The sequence below is a fragment of the Trichoderma breve genome, chromosome 2 (assembly GCF_028502605.1).
Source record: "Trichoderma breve strain T069 chromosome 2, whole genome shotgun sequence".
NCBI lineage: Eukaryota > Fungi > Ascomycota > Sordariomycetes > Hypocreales > Hypocreaceae > Trichoderma > Trichoderma breve.
In genome coordinates, this window is record NC_079233.1 from 6,230,393 (window position 1) to 6,252,734 (window position 22,342).

The following is a 22,342-nucleotide window of genomic DNA, read 5'->3' on the forward strand; positions in this document are numbered from 1 at the left end:
AGAAAAAAGGGGAAGTATGTGTGTTGACCTTATCGGCTGATTTGCGGCATCTGGGATCAGCGCCGAATGCTTGCCTAAAGGATGGTCACATCATCCGTACCGTAAATTTCTAGTTGGCATATAAGCATTTCAACGTGTTAGGCTGGTTTGAAGGAGAGCAAGCATGATGGGGGTGGAAAGAGGACGAGTCACCGCGCCAACCTATGTGGATATTGGGGAACTATCATTCTCACATTTGTCCAACTTCTATAAACTTGGCTTAATGTACAGGTACAAATACTTAAAAAGAGATGGGATATTCAGCACCCCATCGACTAAGAAGAGTTCACATCGGTTCCTTTCCTTTGGCAACTGTACAGCCTTCCTTCCCACGGATGAAGTCGCCGGTCGTGCTCGGTGTCCAGGGGGTGCTCTGATGAAGTCGACAGCAGGAGTCGCATGCTGCTTTCATTCACGTCACCAGGAACAAACACATCAGCATTCTCATCCCCGAAATTCAAAACCACCAAAAGGATCTCGTCGGCTGGATCGACACCAGTCTTCACATAGGTGAACGTCTTCAGGTTCTCTTTGTCGTATACCTGGAATCGGCCACGGATGAGCTGATTTCTATAGTCGCGTCTGATCTTGATCATGCGCCTCCAGAAAAACAGTACACCGTCAGGGTCATCCTCCTGATGGGTTACGTTGATCGCCTTGTAATTGTCAATGACTCTGATCCATGGCTGAACGCCACTAAAGCCAGCATACGGAGCAGCCGACCACTGTACCGGCGTCCTACCATTATCCCTCCCAAGGCGGCGCAGGCCTTCTAGCGCAGCCTCTTGCTTGGCCACATTGTGCGGAAACTTTCGTTCAGTCTCGTCGAGGTAGTCCAGGCCAGCGGCGTCTCTGATATCTGCTCGTGTCCACGATGCATCAATGTTGGTCATGCCGATCTCTTGGCCCTGATACAGAAAGATTGTCCCCGAAAGAGTACACAAGAACATGGCCAGCATCTTGGATGCAGCGTTACGATACTCGCCGTCGCCGGGGCCGAAGCGATCAACACTTCGAGGATTGTCGTGGTTCTCGGTGAATGCACTGGTCCAGCCAGATTGCATAAAGTCTTGCTGTTTGATGATGGCATCTTTGAGCAGCGGTAGCGCTGGCCGTGTGCGCTCAGATAGATCAGCATGCCAATCGTTGCCGGCCATGAAGTGGTCAAAGTCGAGAATCATGTTCAGCTCTTTCGCAGATGGGTCGATGTAGCGCACAATCTCGTCAGTCCCAGTGGCGGGTAATTCTCCGATCAGGACGACATCCTTCCCATGGTCTTCCTCGATGCGAGCTCGTAACTCTTTCAACCAGTCATGTACGGGAGCTCCGTTCATGATGTACTTGCCTTCCATGGGTTGAAACTCTTGATCTGGTTTTGTAATCTCAGAGTCGGGGAAACGAGGGTCTTTCCAGAAAGCGACGACGCTGTCCATACGGAATCCATCTACACCACGCCGCAACCAGAAATCAACTGCTGTGCTATATATTGCGGCCCTTGTTTCCGGGTTTGTCCAGTTGAGATCTGGCTGTTTCTCAAGGCAGAGGTGTAAATAATACTGATCTCTTTCCGCGACATAAGTCCACACACTGCCCCCGAATGCGGCGCGCCAGTTGTTTGGCGGCCTCCTCTGGCCTTGAGCATCAGTTTTGGGATCACGCCAGATGTACCAGTCAGATTTTGGGTTCGTTCTCGACTTCTTGCTCTCCTGAAACCATGCATGCTCATCACTCGTATGGTTCACGACCAAGTCCATGATGAGCTTCATGCCACGAGACTTTGCCTCTACTATGAGCATGTCCATGTCTTTCAATGTCCCAAACTTGTCCCAAATAGATTCATAGTCTCGAACATCATAGCCCTAACACATAGATTAGTGATTACATGTCTAGAATTTTGCTCGAGAGACTATATTAGTATTGTACCATATCCGCCTGTGGTGAGTCGTACACAGGTGACAGCCATATCAAGTCTACACCCAAGTCTTTGAGATGGTCGAGCTTGCTGATGACTCCTGGTAGATCTCCCATGCCATCGTTGTTTGAGTCGAAGAAAGAAGCTGGCCAAATTTGGTACCCAATGGCATCCTTCCACCAGGACTTGTCGCTGGCCATGGTTCGGGTCAGATGATTGTAGATGAGATTTGGAGTTTTAGTGTATTATCACACGCGCAGCTGGATAAAGTACAGATCGAGGGGTACATTATATATCTGCTAAATCCCCCCACGTGCACATAGCCCCCACAACTCCGACCACTAGGTACATGTAGTAGCGAGCACAGGCAACGCTCAAGTCCGCTGTTATCAGACTGCCGAGGAGCGATCATTGGGGGTTGTTGGTGATTCCATGATTATTTGGATTATAATTACCTCTGAGTCTTGCGGCAATGTGAGAGGTTGCACTATAGTATACCGTGGCTTCAGAGAATCACAAGATTGCCACGATATTCTTTATGAAGGACTAAACAATAGCTGGTTATAAGACTACTCTAGACACCCAAAACAAATGCATCCCTCTCCCACAACAAGCCAATGGGAACCCCGTAAGGTCCCGCGAGCAGGAAGTTGACAAGCAGACGCTGCCAAAGTGAAGAGTCCATGACTCCTCCCGTCTGCCAATACAGAACACCGGCCCAAAGAATCATAGCAGGCGTATCCAGGACGACGTCCCATTGCACACACCACTTTGCTGCTTCCCATCCGTGGCGTGCCTTCTTATCCTTTCCAGGCCAGGCCGGCAAGAAAAGCTCGGTCATTGTTACGCCTGTTGCGAAGGCGCCAAATACCGAGAGCCAGTGTGACAAGGCAGCCAACACGAAGAGGAACATGTACACGGACTGAACCTGCGGCCAAGCTTCTGTAGCCAGAGGCGATGGAAGTACTGCTGGACGCCAGATCAGAGACAACAGAAGTTGAGAGAGAGCAACATAAGCAGGCCATTGCTGCCACCAAGCTGCGACGGTCTGCTTGGTGCTTACATCGCGGATGCGAAGGTCGGGAAGTAACATCCCGATGAACGGCGCCACATAGCCGATTGCGAAGGCCCAAGGAAAAAGCTCGAGTTGAACCGGGTCAATCGCCAGGTCTGATGGTGTGAGGTTGCTCGGAGTCATCAGGGCAAGCCGTACACCGAGATACAGAGGCAGATATATGGCCGGAGTATGATTGAACATGAGCAATCCAGGGATAGTGGTCCAAGATCCGAAGTTGTGCAGATTGTAACTGCGCAAGCTCTCCAGAACGATCAGGGCCCATGAAACGCCAAAGGAGCCGATGAAGTAGAAGCCAGCCAACGTGGCATCTGGATAGGTCCAGTTCTCAAAGGAGAGGAGTTGAAATATTGATGGGCCTTTCAACTGCATGTCAACAGATGGGTATCGACCACTGGTACAGAGGACTTTGAGCGGCTGGCCACTCGGGGCTTGATCAGCCATGATGCGTTGTCCCAGAAACTCCATCAGGCCATTGCTGTAATACCAATAGTACAAATTCCTCCATGCCCAGAAGCCTGTGGCGAGGAGACAGACAACGACAACCAGTGTGAGGGCATCCATGTCGAGGCGTTTGGTCAATGGTCCTTGGGGAAATTGATGCAAGTTCTTGTTGTTGTACAGTAGCTCACAACAGACAATGACATTGATGATGATGATGTGCACGGACCGACTCAATCGTGCAGCATCATCAGTCTAGACCTGTTCGGCGATCCTTCGCAAATCCTGCTCAGACCCCGTGGAAGACACGGTGTTTCAACTCAGATGCACTTCTGCAAGGCAGAACACGAAGGAATGATAGTCATGGTCCAGACTTGCTAGTTGGAAGTCGTGCAGCAATTGGCGCCAAGTCGTGCAGCACCCACGATCCCGCACCGAAGCGACGGACACGTGGAGCACCGCAGTACGGCCGGTGGCTATACCTCAACTGAGGTGCCCCGGCTGACACTGCGGGGTAGAGATAAAGACACCTCATGGATGGACTTTGTCCACCCTAGAGATCAGCAGTGTATATCAATAATAATAACGATAATGTAAATTATTATAAATTATTTATACAATAATAATTTTTGATATTTATATAAGTATGCAAACGGAAGCTGCTGAAGATGATATTATTAATAGTATTCTTGGCATCAATAAAGTGTTTTGTCGGATTACATAGTAAGCCCCTGCAGACTCAACGGCAGCCACTGCAACGTAACCCTCCACTCCGATTCCGCAGAAATCGTGATAATTTCTCCCTAATCTAATGCAGGGTTTGGCGGTTAGTCAAATCAATCAAATCAATCAGGCCGAATTGGCTGGGGGTGTCCGTTTAGTGGTACTTTGGGTAGGGCTTATGCTTTTTGTGGGCTTCAAAGTCGTATCTTTCTTGCAAGTTGGCATGACCTCGTCTGTAAGTTACGCCCTAGTCACGAGCTTCTCCGATCCGTGAGTGTGTCATTGCATGAGTGCTCTAGATCGCACCCTTTTCCGTATTTTCTATCGAGAGAAACTGTTCAATCACGAGTGAGACCGCTCCTACAGCAACAACGCTGCTGCAATGAAGATCCTCTGCCTTCACGGGAGAGGCTCCAACAACGAGATCTTTCGGGCGCAGACGGCAGCCTTCCGTTCAGATCTCGACGACTTTGAGTGGACCTTTGTGCAAGGGACGGTTCGACATACCGAAGGCAATTGGTCCCTGTACACAGCACAATTCTCGCATCTTCCACTTTACACATACTACAACCCTTTTGATCCTGCTTCTATCTTGCAGACTCATGACGACCTTGCAAAGATTATAGCCGAAGAGGGCCCATTCGATGGTGTTCTGGGCTATTCAGGCGGTGCCGCGTTAGCGGCAGAGATCTTGGCTCAGGCAACCTATGATGATCCCTTTGCTATGGAACGACCGTTTCGATTTGCTGTCTTCATCAACGGAGCATCTCCCCTGCGCTGTTTCCCTATGAAGGACGCCCAAATCATGGAGGATGTCGAAGTAGATGCCGCCCCCATGACCAAGCAGGCAGAGGATATGTTTCTTCGTCCGAGTGCGCTGCGAAAGAAGGACGGAGTCAGCGATCAGGACCAGGTCGACCATGCAAAACTACTGTCGTTGCTCAAGGAACTCAAGGGCAAGAAATTGGTCGATGGAACAACGTTTCTATCCAACGGCACTTATGGCCTTTGTAGATGGGAACCACCCGCAGACGGTGCGCCACTGATTGACGTGCCCACGCTGCACATCCGGAGCACCGAGAGCGACGAGGAAAATCCCCACGAGGGTCTCCATTTGCTACGACTCTGTGATCCCGACCAAGCACGCGAGTTCCATCATCCCAGTGGGCATGATTTCCCCAGAGGTCGTAAGGAAATGAAGCAAATTGCGAGAATGATTCGAGAGGTCGCTGAAGCTACAACAAGTCTATGAGGCTGGCACCATAAATCTAATAAACCTGGAATATCGAGACATTAAGACAGACGTGGCTTTCGTTACTTGTATCTAGTGTTATAATTCTCTCCGCTTCAGGCGTACCATTACAGGACCTGCAGGATGCATAATTCCGAGACTTCTTGGGTCGAAGTGGAACTTGTTCTTCCACGAGTCTTCAAACTCGATATCAAACAGCGTAATAAGCTTCGAGACCAGACCGATAAGCTCCTGCTCGGCCGCATGCCGTCCAGAACACATGCCCATACCTCCACCAAATGTGCGAATACTTTTACTCCGCTGTTGGACCATGGCATCCTCGCCTGTCCACCTTTCCGTGTCAACCTGGTCCGATCTCGGGAACAAGTCGCTATGGTGGAGCAACGCAGTGGGCATGAGGACCACACTGCCCTTCCTTACGACGTACCCTTCCAGCTCTGTGTCTTCCATGACTACACGTGCTGGCGAGGCTGCCGTGCCTATGCGTAACGCTTCCTTCCACAACGTCTGCATGAAGCTGTTGCTTCTCAATTGCGCGGCGTCGATTTCCAGTTCGTGATCGAAGCGGCTTGATTTGCTCGGTCGCAAGAACTTAAGCGACTCGGCTCGACACTTTGCCAGGCGATCTGGATTACTCGCCGCCACCCACGTAAACCAGGAACTCATCGGCGCGGCGTTCAGAACGATTGCAAACAGGAAGCTCGCCTGCATGGTCGCCCGTCCACGGAGGGAGAGGCCGAATTGTCGCGCCAGACCGTCACGTTCCCAATTCATTTTTGCGCCCCATTCCTCGTTCCAATATTTGTCCTTGTCCGGCCAGTCTCCCTCTGACTGGTGCGTTAACCACTCTTCAAAGGCGCGTAGCATTCTCTCCCGCGCGCGGCCCGCCCGCGGCTGCAAGACATATGCCAAATTTGTCCTGACACCAATATAGGTGGCATCGTTGAACAGGCAGAAATCCTTCCACATGGTAGGACCCCATATCTGAGCAAGATGGGGACCGAAGAACGTCACGACAGAGGTGTCGAAGATGACTTTGCGCAGGACTTCGTAGAGATCGACTGTCTGCCGGCCTCTTGTCTTCATATCCACGTATTGCTCCAGGACTTGGTGGAATTCGCGTGTAAATAGCTGCATCAGGTCGTCCAACGGCTCGCCGGACAAGTATCGCAACCAGACATTATGGTTTTGCAACACGAACCCCTTCTCATTCTCTTTACTGTTTGCTCGATCCAGACCGATTTGGAAGTGAACTCGGTCGGCCACGGGCAGATTCAGTCCATTCTCCAGCATGCTCATGGTCACCGGTTCGTACGCAAACGTGCGCGAGCGTGCAAAGACATGGATCGCGGTAGATGGAGAACCAAAAACGTGGAACTTTACGCCCCCCATGAGCAATGTGAAAGGCGAATCTTTGTATTTCGCTTGGGTCGTGCGGAAAATGCGGGCAGGATTGCGAAGGAAGGCTGCCAGATGCTGGATTCCTGGAAGCCAGTACGGCGCTATTGGAGGCTCATGGCCTTTTCCTGCCGCCGCTGGCCATGAATGGGAGAGCGAATTGAGGTAAGTCGTGATCAACACAGTTGCAATCAGGACAAAGCAGGTCGCGATCAATTGCACTGCCCATGGCAGGCCAACCCAGGCGTCGCTCATGGTGGCCATGATGGAGACAGGTTGACGGTGGTCTTCCGAAGAAGCGCATCCAGCTATTGTAGAATGCCCCTCCAACATACTCGTACGAGCTGAAAGGATCCGGGGAGGTGGAGTGCTGTACGGTGCTGACCACCCGCAGCTTCGGAGTCGGACCGTTCGTGGGGAACTGTATTACCCCGCAAAATCCGTTCCTGGTCCCGACCCCCACGCCTAAATAATTGTGCGGGGTAGTATCCATAGGGGTCGGCCTAGTAAGTCTAAAAAAAGCAACTCGTAAAGCTAGCAAGTGGAAAGATCAGCTTATCTCCTATTACGGCAGGTGCAGGGGTCGCAGGTCATATGAGGTTAAAATTCGAGTACTGCTATTGGGGCGGTATTCTTTTGCTACGGGGGCGGTACCTATTCTTTTGCTACTGGGGTGATGTCTCACCCAATTAGGAAAATGGATCCCTTGAATCCAAAATCTCCCACGTTTTCACTGGGCTTTTAAAAATATAAAAAAAAGGTTATGAAAATATAGATATAATGTATATAATAAAGTTTAATACTTTCCTCTAATTTTTATTTCTTATGTTATAATAGGCTGAAAAATTTAAATAGAAATTTAAATACATGAATATTGTTTTAGCTTGTTATATAATAAAAATAAATACACTCAGAAAATTATAATAATTTATATCAATAAATAACTGTTTTTATAAAGAAATTACTTCAGTTTTCCTTTATTTAACAAACAAAATTAAAATTGAAAATTACTATTGTTTCTTATAGTAATTCTTTATAAATAAACAGGGGAAAAAAAAAGAAAAAAAAAAAGAATAAATTTAGCTTATAAATAATGTATAACAATCTTTAAAAGTATTTTTATATTTTTTCTAAGGCTTTTGTTATTTATAATTAAAGATAATGTTTTTCTTGACTTTTTCAAAGTACTTCCAATACCGCCCCAATAGTCTAAAATTCAGCCCTTGAAATAGTGCTTGAGTCTCTTTGTCATACACCACGAGCAAACCATCCATATGGGCTCCCAAGAACAGGTTTTCGGAGCCATGAATCCATCGAATTTCGACGCCCCCATAGGCTCAACTTGCAGATAGGTAAAGCCCCTGCCGGGGCGTATGTGGAACATACATGTAGCTAATGCAAGAGGATCACCCCGATGATACGCCGTGCAATAGCGGGCTTGGCGGGGATCAACTGCTTTGGCCTCAGTCCGGTGTTTAGCTAACCTCGCCCTAGCATCTCCCCGCAGCCATCGCTTCGGCCCGTTAGGTGGCTGCTGCCAGTGACTAATCATGCTGTTGCCGCCGTAGCTAATCCCTGTGTAGGACTAGGTCTACTAAGATCTTGCTAACGATGTCTTTCGCGCCCGTTCTGGTGGTGCTGTCTCCATCTCGTGTTATATCTGTTATTTACTCACTCGTATATACTTACTTAAAATCTTATTAATATTACATACTAGTACTTCACTACAGAGCTAACACTGCATAATCCTAGTCATTATAGATAAAAGGGCTCTAAGCAAGGGCCCCCCATCAATACTAATCAGTGTGCGGAGAAATGCGACTCTGTCTTCCGTCTAATCACGGCATCCTTTCGGACACTCTTTCGGACAAGGTAGACGCTTGGATGAGCAGGATGAACACTCCGACGCTATAATAGCCAAAAGAGGACCCATATTGGAATCACAGTCCGTTTGCAGGCAATCCTTGCGGGGGTCGGAGACTATCGATAGATAGACGTAAACTCGACGCTGAGCGGCAGGTATTTACTCGTATATGGATTCTCGCTGCCCGTGTCTGTTGAATGCGACCATAAACATTCGCTTTAGGCAAACATCTTTCCTTCTTGTCGTGTTGCATCACCTGGAGTGCACTGTAACCCCTTTCCCGTGCATGTGATCCTCAATTTTCTTCTCCTCCTCTCCAACCCGCCGCTTCTCCCTTGGCTTATGAGCCTTGTGTCTTATCATGGGGAGCATATCAAATCATGGGCCTGACGAGGCCATCGCCATCGTTGGCATTGCTTGCAAGCTTCCACAAGAAGCCTCAACCGTCGAAGGCTTTTGGCAATTCCTCCTGCAAGGACGAAGCGCACATACACCATGGCCAGAAGATCGCTTCGGAGCTGGCCACTATCATCCCGACAATGAGCGAGTCGGAACACACTCAGTCAAAGGGGCGCATTTCTTGGCCGAACCGCCCGAATATTTCGATGCACCCTTTTTCGGCATCACCAAAGGTGAAGCCATTTGCATGGACCCTCAGCAACGTCTAGTGTTGGAGAACGTCTACCATGCTCTAGAGAATGCAGGAATCCCACTCTCCGAAGCCACTGGATCCAACACGTCCGTCTATGTGTCGGGCTTCAATCACGACTATCTCTCCATCATAAATGCGGATCCGGAGAGCCCTTTGCGATATCGTGCAACGGGATTGACCAACTCCGTCCTCAGTAACCGAGTCTCTTGGTTTTTCGATTTCAAAGGTCCAAGCATGACCATCGATACTGCCTGTAGCAGCTCCGTAGTGACACTTCATCAGGCGTGCCAGAGTCTACTTAGTGGCGAGACCGACATGGCCGTATCCAGCGGAGTCACAGTCTTGGCTTACCCCAACGATGTGGCCTCCATGTCTTATCAAGGATTCCTATCGCAAGACGGGCGGTGCTTTAGCTTTGATCACCGTGCCAATGGCTACGCTCGTGGCGAGGGAGTCGGGACGATCATTGTAAAGCGTTTGAGTGATGCCATTCGAGATGGCAACTCTATAAGAGCCGTCATTCGGGGCACTGGTGTGAACTCGGACGGCCGAACTCCTGGATTGACCAACCCGGATAGTCTGGCGCAGGAAAGGCTGATCAGGACGGTCTACGCAAGGGCAGGCTTGAGTGTCGACGATACGGCCATGGTCGAGGCTCACGGGACAGGCACCGCGGCGGGTGACCCGATCGAAGCCAATGGAATTGCGAGAGCCTTCTCAGCTCGGCCAAGGAATCTCCCTCCGCTGTACATTGGGGCTTGTAAGTCCGGCCTTGGCCATTTGGAGGGCGCGGCAGGTGCTGCAGCCATCATCAAGTCTGTTCTTGTCCTTGAGAATGGAATCATCCCCCCAAACGTCAATTTCGAGAAAGTCAATCCCAAGATCCCGGCATCAAAATGGCGGCTTCAATTCCCTCTTGAACCAACGCCTTGGCCCACGACCGGCTTGCGCAGGATCTCTGTCAACTCCTTTGGAGTCGGCGGTACAAACGGCCATGTTGTTCTCGATGACGCTTTTCACTATCTCCAGGAGCGTGGGTTGACCGCGAATCATTATACACGACCTTTGCCTCCGACCAAGGCAGATCTTGATCTCGTAAACGGCGATGGATTGAACATCACCAATGGACATGTAAATGGTCTCACCAACGGCCATCCCAACAGTGCTGGAGATAGCAATGGGACCCAACCTCAGCCTACCAATGGCTTGGAAAATCGACGCACAATCGAGCTTGCCGGAGACTGGAAGGCTTTCGATTCAATCGAGTATCCACCAAAGCTCATTCCCTTTTCTGCTTTCGATGAAGAAGGCAGCAGTCGCGCAGCAAAAACACAGGCAGAATTCCTCCATGCCAGGCCTGAGTTGATATCCAACTCCGAAAGTTTGACCTATCTAAACAATCTTGCCCATACAATGAGTCGGCGCTCGAAGCTGGCCTGGCGGAGTTACGCATTAGCAAGGTCGCTGGTCGATCTCGAGACACGTCTGGCTTCGCCCTTGCCCAAACCGCTGCGAGCTCGCACCAATGTCAACGTAGCCTTTGTGTTCACAGGTCAGGGAGCACAGTGGTATGGCATGGGACGTGAGCTACTCTGCTACCCAGTGTTCCGTGAGAGTCTGGCTGCGTGCAGAGCTTATTTGCAGACCGAATGTGGCTGCCCCTGGGATCTCCTCGACGAGCTCGCCAAAGACAAAGAACATAGTCGTCTTGATCAAGCAGCCTTGGCTCAGCCGGCGTGCACTGCCCTTCAAGTTGCGCTTGTGGATTTGCTGCAATCGTGGAATATCAAGCCCAGCCGTGTCGTGGGCCATTCCTCCGGCGAGATTGCTGCTGCTTACTGCGCTGGCCTTCTGACTCGCGAATCGGCCTGGCGAGCTTCTTATTTCCGTGGACTAGTCACCGGGAGGCAGACGGCCGAGACCAAAGGCGCTATGCTTGCTGTCGGGTTGGGTCCAGAAGCGCTCGCCCCTTATCTTGACCGAATTCATGCCCAACTCTCTGGCGAATTGGTTGTGGCATGTCTCAACAGTCCTCGCAGCAGCACCGTCTCGGGTGATGTGCAGAAAGTCGAAGCTTTGCAACAAGTCTTGGAGGCTGACGGGCTCTTCGCGAGGAGGCTCAAGGTCCCAAATGCCTATCACTCTGCGCATATGAAGGAATTCGCAGATGAATACGTCCGTCTGGTGGGTACGCTCCACGCACCGAGCGAGCCACCTCAGCCACCTGTGGTCATGTTCTCGAGCGTCACGGGGGAAGCAGTTGAAGGCGGTTGTCTCTCCATTGACTATTGGACCAAGAATCTCCTAAATCCAGTGCGTTTCTCCGATGCCCTGGCAGGCCTCTGCTTTAGCCGCACAACCCAAACACAGGCCACCCTCCGTGCAGATGCTGCTGGAGCCAACGTCTTTGCGGATGTTTTGATTGAGCTTGGCCCTCATGGAGCATTGCAAGGCGCCATAAGAGATGTGCTCGCAGCTCATGCCGAGGGCGTTGCGGTAGCATTCCTCCCGGCATTGAAACGCGATGCCCCTGGGGCAGACATAATCCTGAACGCCATAGGCTACCTTTATGCCCGCGGGTATCCGATCAACGTTGATGACGTGAATAGCAGCGCTGATACGACTGGTGGAAAAGGGTCTCGCCCATTGCGTATACTTCCTGAACTTCCTGGATACCAGTTCAACCATTCCAACAAGTTTTGGTGGGAGAGTCGCTTAAGTAAGAACTATCGCCTCCGCAAAGAGATCAGACATGACCTGTTCGGTGCTCCAGTACCCGACTGGGACGTGAACGCTCCTCGATTCCGCAATTTTCTGCGAATCTCCGAGCAGCCATGGCTACGAGATCACATCGTTACTGATAACATCATCTTGCCTGGCGTAGGCTACGTGATTGCGGTAATCGAAGCAGCCAGACAGCTGGCTGATCCAAATGCACAATTGAGCGGCTTCCGGCTTCGAGATATCAACATGAAACGTGCATTGATCGTGCCCGACACGAAAGAAGGAATCGAAGTAATGTTGAATTTCAAGCCAGTTGATGAGTCCAGTGTCGGAACTTCGGCTCATTGGCGTCGGTTTTCAGTAGTGTCCTATAACCCAACCGCGAGCGACTGGATCGAACACTGCACTGGATACGTTGCCGTGGATTATGAGACATCTACCCCCAACCCAGTCGACGAGGGACGGGAAGCCCGTCTTGACACAGAACGCTGGCGCGCCGCTTTCACTGCTGCAGAAGAGCAGTGTCAATCTCCCTGGGACTTTACCAAGGCCTATGAGCGGATGGCAAGAATCGGGCTGAACTTTGGACCGCTGTTCCAGAACTGCTCGGCTGTCAAGGGTACCTTTGACCATGGTGGCCAGACCATGGGCACAGTCACCGTTCCTGACGTTGCAAGTGTTATGCCCAAGGGCAAGGTATCTCCGCACATGATGCATCCAGCTTGCATGGACAGCTTGATGCACTTTGCGCTGGCCGCGATCATGGACGCCACAGGGAAGAGCAAACTCGAAGTGGCCATGGTGCCGCGGTTCATCAAAGACATTTGGATTTCTGCGGCACTGAACTCGGAGCCTGGTCATGTCTATCGTGCTCACAGCCAGACACGTAAGATTGCGTTTGAGAAGTTCTCGACAGATGTTGTCGTCTGGGATGGTCCCACTCAAGAACCCCGTATCTCCTGGAGTGGAATTGAGGCAAGCCCCCTGGATTCCGCCGCACAGAGTTCGCTCGGCGCAGAAAAGTTGTGTCACGAGATTGAATGGGTTCCTCACGTGGACATGTATCTCGAAGGAGGCGACGTCGCTTCGTTCGCTGAGATGCCCAAGCGTGATTTGGACTCGGAGCAAGCTGGAATCGAGATCGAATCTCGCATGCAGCTGGCCTCGGTACTTCTTGTCCTGGACGCACTGGAGAAACTAGATGGCAAGATGCCGGCCGCTACTCAAGGTCATCTCTGTCGGTATTTCGAGTGGATGAAGCACGTCGAGAGCGATCTACAGCTCGGCAAGGTGACCGGTATCCAAGCCTCTGAGGTTGAGCGACTCAAACATGACCACGCTGCGAAGGTGGAGCTATACAAACAGGTTGCTTCGGACACTTCGTTCGGTGAGTTGGTAGAACGAATGGGCAGCAACATCGTGCCCGTCTTAAGAGGCGAGACAGACCCACTGCACCTCATGTTCGGTAAGGATGACATACTCGATCGAGTCTACAGACGAACAGCGACCTTGAACGACCTGCCAGCGCAACAGAAGGCCTATTTGAACATATTCGCCAAGAATAAGGCCAATTTACGCGTGCTCGAGGTGGGTGCCGGTACTGGCTCGTCCACTGCGCAAGTACTCGATGCCCTTGCCCCCATCGCAGATGATGGGGCGTCCATTGCTAGCAGCGTGTCACATTACATGTACACTGATGTTTCAGCCGCCTTTTTCGAACAAGCGAGGCAGAAATTCCAGCCATACACGAACATCATGGAGTACCGAGTTCTGGACGCAGAACAAGACATCGCCAAGCAAGAGAGCTTCGAAGTCGGGAGCTATGATTTGGTTGTAGCTCAGAATGTCATCCATACCACCACCGACCTCACCAAAACACTGAGTAATATTCGCCAGTTGCTGAAGCCCGGGGGCCGCCTGCTTCTACAAGAAGGTAGAAGGCAGGATTACTACTGGTCCGGGCTATCATTTGGCCAGCTGCCAGGGTGGTGGAATGGCACTGAATCCATGCGTCAATGGATGCCATGGGTCTCATCCAAGCAGTGGAATGAGGTCCTCGAGGCGGCTGGTTTTACGGGAGCGCGCTTCGAACTTCCCGATAGCCACAATGAAGAGCTCCATAGCCAGAGTCTTTTTGTGGCCCAGAACCCTTCTGCAGACGCCAAAGAGCCCGGTACCATATGGAAGAACGTTGTGCTCGTCACACTCCCTAGCTCCGAGCAAAGCAAGACTCAAAGCTTGTTGCAAGACATCAAAGACAAGTTGAACGAGAATCTCCGGTTCCAGAACATCAGCACTGTATCCCTGCTAGAGTTGGAAGGGGTTGAGTATAGCCAAAGTCTCTGCATCGTTCTAGCAGAACTCGAACGTCCTGTGATTGCAGATCTGCCCCAGGCCGAGTACGAGGGTGTCCGCAAAATGCTGATTGAGGCTAAAAGCATCTTGTGGGTAGCTGGAGATGACCTTTTCTGCCCCCAGTACGGAGCCATAACCGGCATGATGCGTACAACCAGATGGGAACGTGACTTGGACGATTCCAACCTGGTCACGCTGAAAATCTCTGAGCCTCGACCTGAAAATACCTCGCTGAGTGCGTCGATTCGAAGGCTGTGTGAGGCGCAGTTCTCGCGCACTCTTACAGTTGAGAACATGAATGGCGAGTTCATGCTTCAAGATGGCCGGATCTGGACGAGTCGGCTCCGCGAGGCCATTCGTGCAGATGAATACTTGCAAACGACTCTGTACCGCTCAGAAGCAGTCCCAACGCTGGCCAAGGATGCTGGCAGGCCCATCAAGCTCACGACAACTGTTCCCGGTCTGCTAGAAAAACTTGAGTGGGTGACCGACGAGACGTACAATCAGCCACTCTCCGATACAGAGGTAGAAATCGAGATAAAAGCTGTTGGCCTCAACTTCCGCGATCTCATGATTGCCATGGGAGAGCATACGGCGTACTCGATGGGCAGTGAAGCAGCTGGCATCATCTCTCGCGTGGGCCCCAAAGTAGTCGACTTCGCTCCTGGCGACAGGGTTGTCTACATCTGTGGCCTGGACCATGTCGGGTGCATGCACACGTATGGTCGTTTGGATCAATCGACAGTCGCCAAAGTCCCCGATGGACTCAGTCTCGAGATGGCTGCTGGCTTGCCTGTTGTCTATGCCACAGTCATTTACAGCCTACGGGAGACGGGTCGCTTGATGGCCGGCGAAACCATCCTTATCCATGCTGCTGCCGGTGGTGTGGGACAGGCTGCGATTCGTTACGCTCAACATATTGGCGCCGAGGTGTATGTAACCCTATCGACTGCCGTGAAGCGAGACGTAAGTTTATTGCCGTGACAATCGAAGTTCTTTTACACTTTTTGCTAACAAAGAATCAGTTGATAATGAAGGAGTTCGGGATTCCAGAGGATCACATCTTTTCAAGTCGCGACCTCACATTTGTCCAGGGTATATTGCGTATGACAAAAGGCAGAGGCGTTGACGTAGTCTTGAATTCGCTCTCTGGTGAGGCGCTGCGCCGCTCATGGGATCTGGTGGCACCCTTCGGTCGTTTCATTGAGATTGGTAAGAAAGACGCCATGATGAATGGCAAAGTAGATCTTCGGCCCTACTTGCGCAACGTGACCATGGCGAGCGTTGACCTCGTTTCCATGATGAAGAACAAACCGTTCCTCATCAAGATGCTGACAGAGGAAACGATGCGGCTGTGGAAAGAGGGCGTTGCACTGCCTGCAGCACCAACTACGATTATGCCCATGTCGCAGGTGGTGGATGCACTTCGCATTCTCCAGGGCGGCACGGGCATGGGCAAGATTGTTCTGGTGCCTCGGGAGGATGACGTTCTGCCAGTCCTTCCACCGTCACCGGCGCCGCTTAGCTTCCGTCCAGATGCATCCTACGTGCTCAGCGGCGGCCTTGGAGGTATTGGACGTAGCGTTGCTGCATGGATGGCTTCACGAGGCGCTCGAAACTTGATCTTCCTTTCCAGCAGCGGCCGCATCACTCCAGCCGTCACAACGATGCGCGAGGCTCTCGAAGCAGACGGATGTAGTGTGCATATCTTCACATGTGATGTCGGCGACAAGGAACAGCTGCGTCTCGTTCTCGAACAGTGCAAGACCCTCCCACCTATAAGAGGCGTCGTCCAAGGAGCAATGAAGCTAAAGGACGTCATGCTCGAGAACATGACGTACGAGGAATTCCAGCTGGCTATCAGACCCAAGATTCAAGGTTCGTGGAACCTACACGAACTTCTGCCCCGGGATATGGATCATTTCATCATGCTGTCTTCAGCCACTGGCGTCCTCGGCAACCGGGCTCAGGCCAACTACGCCGCAGGAAATACCTTCCAGGATGCGCTGGCGCACTTCCGTCGGCAGCAAGGTCAAGCGGCCACGACGATCGACGTTGGCGCAGTGCTAGACGTCGGATACGTGGCCGATCACGCGGACCGCCTCGCCATGACAAAATACCTAGGCAGTATGATGAAAGTGCTGCGCGAAGAAGAGTTGCTTACGCTCATTGAGTACGGCATGAACGCTTCTCTGCAGTCGCCTGCACAGCTCGTTACGGGCATGACTCCGTTGGACAAGCATCGTGCTCGAGGCGTGCCGATGCTCAGTTACATGAACTTCCCTCTCTTCACGCAGCTGCGGCGGCTCAATACGCAGCAAGACGGCGCAGGGGCCGCCGGGGGCGATGGACCTGACGTTGAAGCGCGGCTTCGAGCGGCTCGGACTCTTGATGAGGCGGCTCAGATTGTGGTGGAAGCGGTCGTTGATAAGCTGTCTTCCTTGCTCTCAATTGCAATCGAGGATGTGGATCCGACGCGGACTATCAGTGCCAATGGCGTTGACTCGCTTGTTGCGCTGGAACTGAGGACGTTTATGGCGAGAAAGGTCAAGGCGGATGTGCCTGTGTTGGAAATCATGGGCTCGTTGAGTCTTGCTCAGCTGTGTAGGAAGATAGCATCGACGAGCAAAGCGGTTGAGTTGCCGACGGCATGAGACAAGTAAAATAAGTCCCGAGTCACGGGTAGAGATAATATAAACCAAGATGATGTCTTTGAAATGTATTCAACACGTGACCCTTACACGTCTGCTACAAGTCCCGTGCGTGCCACGAGGAGAAGTTGAAGAAAGTACAACCCACTAGCACAGTACCTACATGTAATCAGCAACTACCTTAGTACCTACCTTAGGTATTTCTAATGAGACAAATACTAAGTACCTAGGTAGGTAGGCTCTTCTACTTCGATATATACCTAGTAGTAATGAACTTACAACTTGTAAATATAGCAAAGAATCGCCTAACTACACCTTTTTAACAGTAACAAAGCCCATTTCTAGTTGCTATATGTTCGGATAGTATAGTATTTAGTTTTTATAACCCTTTAAATAGTATCTATCTTCCTTTTGGCTTTAAAGTAGCTGGTACATGAAAATAAATAGAAAAGGGACTTTTACTGATTGTTACCGGTTACGTTGCTCGTACCTAGTGAACTGCAACACTAACAAAGTAGATGCTTGTGGGCTGTACATTCTATCTCTTGCATACACATCACTTCTTCCTCAGCACCCACGTCACCATCTCCTGATCGATCACAGGGCCCCTCCCCAAGCTCAGACACTCGTCGACGGCGTCGTGCGCAATCTTCTCGAACTTGGCGGCCTCGACGCTCGCCTCGCCCTCGCGGGCCCGCAGACTGGCGACTACCTCCTTGGTGCCCAGCGCCATGAGTTCCTGATGCATAGCGATGACCTCGGGCTTAGTGGGGCGGACACGGTCGTAAGCGACCAGCTCCACGCCAGGCACCTCGCCGGACTCGACCCTCTGATGCAAATCGCCAACCCAGGTGGCCCGGGCGACGTGTCGGGCGGGATCTTTGATGTAATCGATCAGCGCCTGCATTTTGGGTGTTGAGGTGCCGTCTGGGGCGGAGACGGCGGCGGTGGTCAGGTCCCATTCCTGCCAGTGCAGATAGCCCCCGGGCCTCAGCATAGACAGCAAGCGGGCGATCAGCGGACGCGGATCGCCGGGCTGTAGGGAGACGAAGTGGCGGAGGCAGAGGACATCGTAGCGCGCGAGCAGGGAGTCCGGCAAGGGGTCCTGGAGGACGTCGAGGACCGCAAAGGTCGCATTGGCGGGCCACCAGTGCTGGTTGGGGACCTGGGCGAGGGAAATGTCAGAGGCTTCGACGCGGGCTTCGGGGTGGGCCCCGGCGAGGGCAAGGGCGAAGATGCCGGTGCCGGTGGCGATTTCAGCCACGTGGGAGCCGGGCCCGATAGGGACGTCCGGGTGCAGCAAGTAGCCTAGACCGGTGACGAAGACGGTGTGCTGGAGGTGCAGGCGGGCGGAGGAGAGCAAGTCACGGTTAAGGGGGTAGTGCTCGCGGGGTTGCGGGTCGGGCTCGCCGTCGTGGGACATGGCTTAAGGTAGACGAGAGTTGGGGGATGCGTTAATAGGTCCGAGAGAATGGTTAGGTTGCCTAATAGAATGTCCAACGGGAGAGACAGTTGTATATATAAGGAGTCGCTGACGGCTAACGACCTTCCGATCTAGCCTTTTATAGTTTACTTAGTAATAATATAAGGAATTTTCTCTCCTAATATAAGTTATAAGAGCTCTTTTAATATAGATTATAGTGAAATAATAAATCTACTGAGTATATAAAGTAGAGCAGTAGAAATTAATAGGAGTATATATAGAGTATTAAGTACTGTTCTTGTACGGTTACTACCCTACCATAGACTGTTGCATATAAGTTCAAGGAACCATTTGATCTAGCTGCTGTAGCCTCGTTCCAACTGGAACAAGGCCACCGTCACAGTTAGCGATCATTTTGTCAGGATAACTTGTCTCGTTCTTCGTATCTAGATGAAGGAAGCCTTCTTCCTTTAAACCACCAAGCCGGGCCGAGTAGTCATCTATCCTAGCCGCTACAGGTCACAAGCCCGATCAAATTCCCCTATCAAAATATCTACCCCGTTGAACTTAGAACCTCCTTCCTACGGAGTAGACGAGCGGTTAACCACATGCTTCGATTGGCCATGTTTGGACACTCGTCCAGGCGCCATTGGTGGGTTACATCAATATACGAGAGACTTCCGGGACGCAGAGACCCTGTTGCTTACTACTTGTTGCACCTATCTAGTGTCTTCATTTCCCCATCTTCGGCGTAAAACCCGGCGTTTCCCATCCGCAGATACTAGTAGATCTGCAGTAAGAAAAAGGCGTCGTTCACGGCTTCGCTCAATGCACGCCCCCCCTGGAGCTACCCCGCCTACTCCTACTACCCCGCCTACTACCCCGCACCGTCCTACTGTATATGTTATCTTGCAGAACTTGACTGTAGGTACCTCAGATACAGGTATAAACTCAGTAGTCTAATTTTGGGACCAACCTATAGCATCTCAAGAAGACAGATCCATTGAGTTATACACGTACAATTACAATCAACCTTAGTCATAACGATGTAGGTCAGCACGTCCACGGGTCCTTTACTATCGTTATAGAACGGTTATTGCAATAGACCTGGGGGCTTCCAGGCTTCTAGATTTCTGGGCACCTAGGCACAGCAGATAATATCTACATTACTCATCTACGTATGGTTTTTATCTTTCGAGTGCCAGCAGCGACCATTCCACTCCATGGCGTTTTGTGCCTGTTTACTGGACGTCGGGTCCTTTTATGTTACATGGTCAGAAGTGTCTCGCGCAGTCGCCTTGACGAGGAATGAGAGTTGAAAGTTGAATCACCGCCTATACTCCCACCTTCCAAGGATTATAGAACGAGCGGGATCGACTTCAGTTCGTCTTAGTCGCGACACACATCAACGGCTTCGTCTCCCACATGGAGAACACTCGTTGATCAAACCAGTCTCGGTGGTCCTCGCCCAACTTTAGATCGAATTGGAGCAACACAGCGGCCATGAAGAGACGCATCTCGTTCATAGCAAAAGCCTAGTTCACAGTCAGCATCGACAAGACGAGTTTTTGGTTTGCGTGAACGTAATCGTGGGCGAGTCGTACCTGACCCAAGCAGTTCTGAGGGCCGTAGTTGAACGGCTGGACGGCATCGAGCCGGTCGTTTTGGAATTTCTCGTCGCCCAGCCAGCGCTCTGGGTGGAAAGAGTCGGGATCGGTGAAGTGGGCGGGAAAGCGAGACGTGGCATAGTGTGGCACGCCGACGTTCACGCCGCCTGGGATCCAGTAGCCGCCGATGGACCATCCAGGGAACGGAGTGACGCGGGGTGCGCCGGTAGGCACCGGTGGGTAGAGTCTCAGGCCTTCATTCAGCGCGGCGTCCAAGTACTTCAGTTGGGCGAGGGTTTCGTAGGTTAGGTCGTCCATAGATGAGAAGGCGGAGCGAACCTCGTCGGTGGCCTTGGCGAGGCAGTCGGGGTTGGTGAGAAGGAAATATAGTGTGCCGGTCAAGCCTATCGCCGTAGTGTCGGTGCCCGCAGTCATGAGAAGTTGTGCGGTGGAGTGATATTCGTCCAGGGACATCTTGCCGTCAATACCAGTCAGGGGCTTTGTCCAGAGATCGGGAGGGTCTCGGGCTGGATCTTGCAGGCGACGATCCATACGGTCCGCTGAGTAGCGGAGATTTTCCATGGCGGCCTTCTTGACGAATGCGCTTTGTAAGAAACAGTCTTTAACGAGCCAGCGGGTGAAGGAATTGTACGTGGAGAGGACCCGAAGGCGGATGATCGTTCGAATGCCACTAAAAGCTGCATGGACGTAGTCGGAGAGACGGCCATTTCTCAGCATTTGCAGGTCGTCCCTGTCGAAGGAGAAGACTTTAGCTACGGCAAACGATCTCTAGAAGCTTGGCCTTACCTTACCCTAGCGCGAGGTCACCCATGGCATCGAAAGTCTACTGCCTCGTCAGTCAAGCAGAACCAAATGTGCCATTTAGCGTTCAGCTCTCAACTCTCCTCCGATAACCTGCAGATCGGAAATCGCGATAGACGGAATACATGGTTGGACTTACTGCACATCTAAACAACTCGACCATATCCACCGCAGCATCACCGCGCTCAGCCAACTTGGTCTGCAGAAGCCGAGCCCAGCTCTTGACGCGTGGTTCCATCTCCCTCATGGACTTCTCACTGAACGAGACGGCCAGACTCTTGCGCAGTCGCGCGTGTTCGTCGTCGCGCATGGCCTGAATCATGCTCGGGACTCCGTTGGCCGCAGGCCAATACGACGCTGACGAACGATGCGGATGCTTCTCTTGGCCTATGTTCTTTCGGTAGCCATAAATGTCTTTCTGTTGGGCACAACAAGGGAGTCAGTTATGTCACCGCGGCTGGGGAATAGCTACGAGCACGTTTTCCCACGGAGCCTTACCCAATCCTGAAAACCACCAGCAAACGACACTTCGTTGGGCGCCAGCCGCACGACCGGGCCGTACTTCTTGTGCAACGCGAGGACTCCATGCGCTTCCTCACCCTGCCATTCCATGTACATACGAGGAATGCGCGAGAGGGCCCAGAGCTTGGGGCCGGGAATTTTGCTCAAAGGGCCAAAGAAGGCGCCGGCGATGACTTTGAGCCACGCATACACGACATAGAGGACGACAGGCGTCAGCCAGAGTGTCAGAGCACTCTGGGTGCTGTCGGAAGAGAACATGACGAACGAAGTCCAACGGTAGATGGGAGCACGAGTACGGGCAAAGAATGGATGCCCCGCGGTGAGCTGCGACCTTTATGCTGAGGTCGGTCATTCGCCGTACGAGCGCCGGGATGATTACCTGGCACCTTTGGATAATTCATAAAGAGCATTACGGATATGTTAGGCTGCAGCTAATCAGCTGTTGCGCCACTCATCGAACCATATACCCACACCCAAATACGCAGTTACACCTCTCACTCAAGTTTGGGGTACTGGCCAACTAACAGGGGCTCTGGTCCTAAAGGATCGAAGAAACTAAGTGCAGTTTTTGTTAACGGTCCGATTTTAGTGGCCATTGGTACGGGAGTGGCGCACTCCCCCAGATTACATGTACCATGTGTTGTGGGTCACATAAGGGTGGGGGTGGGGCAGTGACGTTACATTATAGCCTGTGGATTTGATTAGCTAAAAAGCTTTAGTACCTTAAAGCGCTTAATAAGTATATTTAATTTTATTCTAAACAGTTATATTTTTATAACTATTAAATTAAATATAATATTCAATATTGAGTTTATATTAAAAAAAAGAAGAATGATAAAAGTTATAAAATATTATTTTTAAAAAAAAATAAAGTAGTAAAAA

At 51.4% G+C, this 22,342-nt stretch overlaps 7 protein-coding genes across 7 annotated transcripts; 2 read left to right on the forward strand and 5 right to left on the reverse strand.

The window, feature by feature from the left end:
• Nucleotides 1–314: 314 nt before the first annotated feature.
• On the reverse strand, nt 315–2,151 carry T069G_04098 (alpha amylase, catalytic domain-containing protein; the record flags this gene model as incomplete). The annotated part of the gene is made up of 3 exons (XM_056171308.1): nt 315–539; nt 582–1,898; nt 1,963–2,151. 3 exons carry the CDS (start codon nt 2,149–2,151, stop codon nt 315–317), a joined length of 1,731 nt encoding a protein of 576 aa, XP_056032200.1.
• Nucleotides 2,152–2,525: 374 nt separating this feature from the next.
• T069G_04099 (uncharacterized protein) lies at nt 2,526–3,590 on the reverse strand (the record flags this gene model as incomplete). The annotated part of the gene is made up of 1 exon (XM_056171309.1): nt 2,526–3,590. The coding sequence occupies one exon, from the start codon at nt 3,588–3,590 to the stop codon at nt 2,526–2,528; it is 1,065 nt and encodes a 354-aa protein (XP_056032201.1).
• Nucleotides 3,591–4,572: 982 nt separating this feature from the next.
• Nucleotides 4,573–5,442, forward strand: T069G_04100 (serine hydrolase (FSH1) domain-containing protein; the record flags this gene model as incomplete). Its single annotated transcript, XM_056171310.1, has 1 exon — nt 4,573–5,442. The coding sequence occupies one exon, from the start codon at nt 4,573–4,575 to the stop codon at nt 5,440–5,442; it is 870 nt and encodes a 289-aa protein (XP_056032202.1).
• A 78-nt stretch (nt 5,443–5,520) lies between these two features.
• On the reverse strand, nt 5,521–7,104 carry T069G_04101 (cytochrome p450 domain-containing protein; the record flags this gene model as incomplete). Its single annotated transcript, XM_056171311.1, has 1 exon — nt 5,521–7,104. One exon carries the CDS (start codon nt 7,102–7,104, stop codon nt 5,521–5,523), a length of 1,584 nt encoding a protein of 527 aa, XP_056032203.1.
• Nucleotides 7,105–9,065: 1,961 nt separating this feature from the next.
• T069G_04102 (KR domain-containing protein) lies at nt 9,066–17,089 on the forward strand (the record flags this gene model as incomplete). The annotated part of the gene is made up of 11 exons (XM_056171312.1): nt 9,066–9,336; nt 9,400–10,487; nt 10,551–11,302; nt 11,387–13,467; nt 13,516–13,677; nt 13,729–14,418; nt 14,464–14,524; nt 14,594–14,691; nt 14,755–14,895; nt 14,959–15,401; nt 15,455–17,089. The coding sequence occupies 11 exons, from the start codon at nt 9,066–9,068 to the stop codon at nt 17,087–17,089; spliced, it is 7,422 nt and encodes a 2,473-aa protein (XP_056032204.1).
• Nucleotides 17,090–17,642: 553 nt separating this feature from the next.
• On the reverse strand, nt 17,643–18,509 carry T069G_04103 (methyltransferase domain-containing protein; the record flags this gene model as incomplete). Its single annotated transcript, XM_056171313.1, has 1 exon — nt 17,643–18,509. One exon carries the CDS (start codon nt 18,507–18,509, stop codon nt 17,643–17,645), a length of 867 nt encoding a protein of 288 aa, XP_056032205.1.
• A 1,379-nt stretch (nt 18,510–19,888) lies between these two features.
• T069G_04104 (cytochrome p450 domain-containing protein) lies at nt 19,889–21,718 on the reverse strand (the record flags this gene model as incomplete). Its single annotated transcript, XM_056171314.1, has 5 exons — nt 19,889–20,044; nt 20,114–20,867; nt 20,929–20,960; nt 21,078–21,356; nt 21,437–21,718. 5 exons carry the CDS (start codon nt 21,716–21,718, stop codon nt 19,889–19,891), a joined length of 1,503 nt encoding a protein of 500 aa, XP_056032206.1.
• Nucleotides 21,719–22,342: the final 624 nt, after the last annotated feature.